The sequence below is a fragment of the Mus pahari genome, chromosome 5, assembly GCF_900095145.1.
Source record: "Mus pahari chromosome 5, PAHARI_EIJ_v1.1, whole genome shotgun sequence".
Classification (NCBI taxonomy): domain Eukaryota; kingdom Metazoa; phylum Chordata; class Mammalia; order Rodentia; family Muridae; genus Mus; species Mus pahari.
This window is the reverse complement of record NC_034594.1, coordinates 158,727,939-158,731,869: the sequence shown is the minus strand read 5'-3', so window position 1 is coordinate 158,731,869 and position 3,931 is coordinate 158,727,939. Positions and strand designations below refer to the sequence as shown.

The window sequence follows — 3,931 nt, the reverse complement described above, 5'->3', positions numbered from 1 at the left end:
TGGGTGGGAAAGCGGTTCCTAACTCGGAACCCAGGTTCTAGGGGAGGGAAAGGAGAGCAGTCAGCAGCCGCCGCCGAGAACGGGCCGGGGTGAGGCCAGGAACCGACCCTGCCGGAGGAAACCGGTGGTCGCGTCGTCTCTCCGTCGGTGCCCGAGGCTCCCACCGCGGAACTTCAGGCGGGACAACTGTGTTCCGGCACTAGAGGAGGAAGTCCCGTGTGTTGCAACCCGACTGACTTCTCAGGTGGCACTTCCGGCGAGCCAAGATGGCCGCGGCCGTTCAGGACTCACGTGTGAGCCCAGGGCAGAAGCTGAAGCGTTCCCTGAAGAAGAAGAAAAAGATGAAGATGGGAGCCAAGGCTGCAGCGTCGAAGCTAGAAGATGAGGTCAAAGACTCTTCTGATGGAGAAGGTAAGGTGGCCTGGCGGAGCTTCCTTCCCAAGGCTAGGGCTGCGTTTCCTTGCGGTGAGTCTGTGGGGCGAGGAGCCCTGCTGTTCCGAGGCGCCTCGCTGTCAGGGTTAATTTTGTGTTTCCACTCAGTCAGCTGTTACTAAGATGGGCGAAACTGCCGGTGCCAACCAGAAACTTAACAGTAAAGGAAGAGATAATGCCACCCAGTACACAAATTAAGAGCAGAGTAGAGGATGGGCAGGCGATAACCCCGGGCCTTTTGCAGTCCGGTTCCTACTTACAAGTGGAGTAAAACCACTGTTAGTTGTCTCAGATCAAAACATAGGCAAAGTGGGCACAGAAGAACCAAAGCTGGTATTGAGAACCTTGCAAAATGTTCACATCTTTAAGATGGGAGGATTCGGCTCTTTTTACTCACGGCCAGTCGGTTTGTAAACATTTAGCAGATAATAGAAACGGCCGTAAGAGCCATGTCACGAGCTTCTATTTGGAACCCCTAGCAAAGAGTGAAAGGAAGGGTCGTAATAGAAATAATGGGTGGCTTAGGCTCAGGGAGCCAGCAGCAAAAGGCCACAGAGAGAAGAAATACTATTGCTGTGCAGGGGGGATTGTGAGCCTTTGGGACAGACAGTTAAATAAATGGTAAAGGAGAAATACAGAAGTAACATTTGATACAGTTTCAGAATGAAAGGTAGGTGTAAAAAACCGGAGGTTTCCCCTTTGTGAGTCTGCCGTTGGCAGCTACTTTTAAACATACTTCTTGGCACGAGCTTCTTAGTTTAGAAGGAAGCTCAGGCATTTGCCTCCTATACTCCTTTACTGCTCATGTGTGGCTGACCCTTTCCGTTAACCACAAACGGTGGCTTCAGTTACTATGGGAAGCCACTAGTTCATGAGTAACATTCAGAATTTTTAACTTGCATGATAGGTCTGGTCACTTGCTGCTCTGCCGTTTGATAATTACTCTTCTCTTCTCTTCTTCTCCTCTTCTCTTCTCTTCTCTTCTCTTCTCTTCTCTTCTCTTCTCTTCTCTTCTCTTCTCTTCTCTTTTCTTTTCTTTTCTTTTCTTTTCTTTCTTTTTTCGAGACAGGGTTTCTCTGTATTGCCCTGGCTGTCCTGGAACTCACTCTGTAGACCAGGCCTGCCTCTGCCTCCCAAGTGCTGGGATTAAAGGCGTGCACCACCACGCCCGGCAATTACTGTTTTCTGTTCATGTTGGCTGCTCATCCTGGAGTTCTCTGCTTTTTGCCTACAGTATTCTTGAAACACTTTTCTGTCACCTACCTTTTCATTGACTTCAGTCTCTCGCCCAGTTCTTGTCAGAGAGATTTTTTCCTTATTTTTCTAATGCAGCCTTTCCTGTCACTCTCACGTAGTGGCTTGGTGTTTTTCTTTCTTCAGACTCTTTTTTTTTTATTTTATTTATTTATTTATTTTTAAGTTGTATGTATGTGCGCTGCGTGTGAGAGGGGAGTGAATGCGTGCACAGGAGCCAGTAAATGTGGAGGTCTTGGATCCCCTGGAGCTGAGCTTCCAGGTGGTGGTTAGCAGCCCAGTGTGGCTGCTGAGAAAGAAACTGTTCCTGTGGAAGAGCAGCGTATGAACTTGTTCTCCAGCTCTACTCTGCTCATTGTAAAAGCACCACATTGTAAATCTCGTGAAGTGTTTTTTCTGTTTGAAAGTTCCCTAAGTGTGCAGACACTTGAACCTCAGGTCCTAGATCAACAACTGTCACTCATGGATCCATAAGTTAACGAATGAGTGCACTTGGACTTCAAGACCAAGAAGCAGCTGACTAAGCTTTTGAATGGTAATTGAAGGCCTCAGCCCTCAGCAGAGGGGTTAAAAAAAAACAACCTGTTGGGCAGGAATTAGAGGCTCTGGTCCTGGTGTTTTTACTGCGTTGGTCTCGGAGGTCTGAGGACTTACAGGAGTTTGGCAGCAGGTGCTATTACCTGCTCAGCCATTTTATCTCCTATGGTACAGTTTTGAATTGAATAATTGTAAACATTACTGTCTAAGAAAAGAAAACACTATCACATTTTAAGTAAGACTGCTTTCAAAATTTGGGTGGAAATTGGATTTCTTTTCTCAGTACTAGATAATTGCAAGGGAAAATGTTCTTTTCAGCACAAAAACTGATTAGGTTTCTAAAGTTTTCTTCAGCTTTAGATCATGTGTTAAGGAGGCTTTTGAATAATATGGAAACCTGATTATCCAATGAATGTTTGCACTCTGTTATGTTACAGCTAGGCACTGACCTAGAGTTACAGTTACAAGAGGATGTGAACACAAGAAGTGGTCAGGATGGAGTGTGTCAGGGTGAGGGCACGTGCAGGAGTATTTATATTGTCCAAAACTAACGATACCACACATGTGAGCTTGCAAATAGAGAATCCACAGTTATGAAGGTCATCTGGATCCTCTTGTGAGCCACTAACAGCCTGTCTGCAGCTTCTGTGATGATCACTGCCTACTTTTCAGGATCAGGTCTTGTTGGTCACTAAGTGACTAGGACTCAGCTTGGAGCTTTCTTTTGGCCACAGACACGGGCTCTTCCAGCTACATTTACTAAGCCAGCTCTTTTGTTGCAGTTTTTTAAAGCTTTTTTTTTTTTTTTTTCTTAATCTAGAACCTTTTTTTTTTATATGTCTTTCTAATCATGTGTTAGACACCTGTGTTTCCTTTTTGCTGCTAAAGATTGGTTAGTGAAAAATTACCAAAGTCTTTTGTCAGGATACAAGTAAAACTGAAGAGCCCATTCTTCCTGGTTCTCATGGTGATGCTTTTCAGTAACTACAAGAAAATTCTGTTTCTCTGTGTTTGTGTGCTGGCAGATCTTATTACATTGGCATTTAAAAAATTTATTTATACAGAATGTCATTTCTGTTGGCAGCAAATGCTAGACTCAATCTCCTGAGCCTGAGCTTCTTAAAATGAAATAAAATGAAATAAAATATAGAGGGGTTTTATTTATTTATTTATTTATGGCTTCCTGTGTTCCCTGTATTTTATTTGTGTATCTTCTTCATGTATGAGTTTCCTTTCCCCCAATAAACGCCTTTCTTCAACTGCAGGAAAAAAAAAAATCACTTTTCCAAATTCTTCTGGAATTCTTTTCATCGGTATAGTGAGTTGAGGTTATATAAAATAATGCTATAATTTTTTTTTTTACAGATTGATTGTATAATGTGTATGTTGCATTAATCCTGGTAAGAAACCCATAACAGTAAAATAGATGGCAAGTTTCAGTGGTGAGCTGCAGGGGTTGGCATCCTTGACAGCCTCTGGGCCACACAGCGGGTGCGTGCGCATGCATCTGCAGCCTTTGGCAAGGTGCGTCAGGACGAACAGTAGATGGCAGTGTTGCCGTTTTCATGGCTTTCCTAGGAACTGGTAAAGCCTAGACTGCTTCTGATCCTCTAGGTAGTGCTGGTACTTAAACTTAGTGACTGTGTCTCTTCCATCTGATGCTCCGGGTAGTGCTGGTACTTAAACTTAGTGACTGTGTCTCTTCCAT

The 3,931-nt window shown here is 44.2% G+C and overlaps 1 protein-coding gene across 1 annotated transcript in view; it reads left to right on the top strand.

The window, feature by feature from the left end:
- Window positions 1–216: 216 nt before the first annotated feature.
- Window positions 217–3,931, top strand: part of Rrp15 (ribosomal RNA processing 15 homolog) — a 21,127-nt gene continuing 17,412 nt past the window's right edge. The window contains exon 1 of the mRNA XM_021198661.1: window positions 217–411. Within this exon, the coding sequence (XP_021054320.1) occupies window positions 267–411 (145 nt within the window). The 5' untranslated portion in view covers window positions 217–266. The remainder of the gene's footprint in view (window positions 412–3,931) is intronic.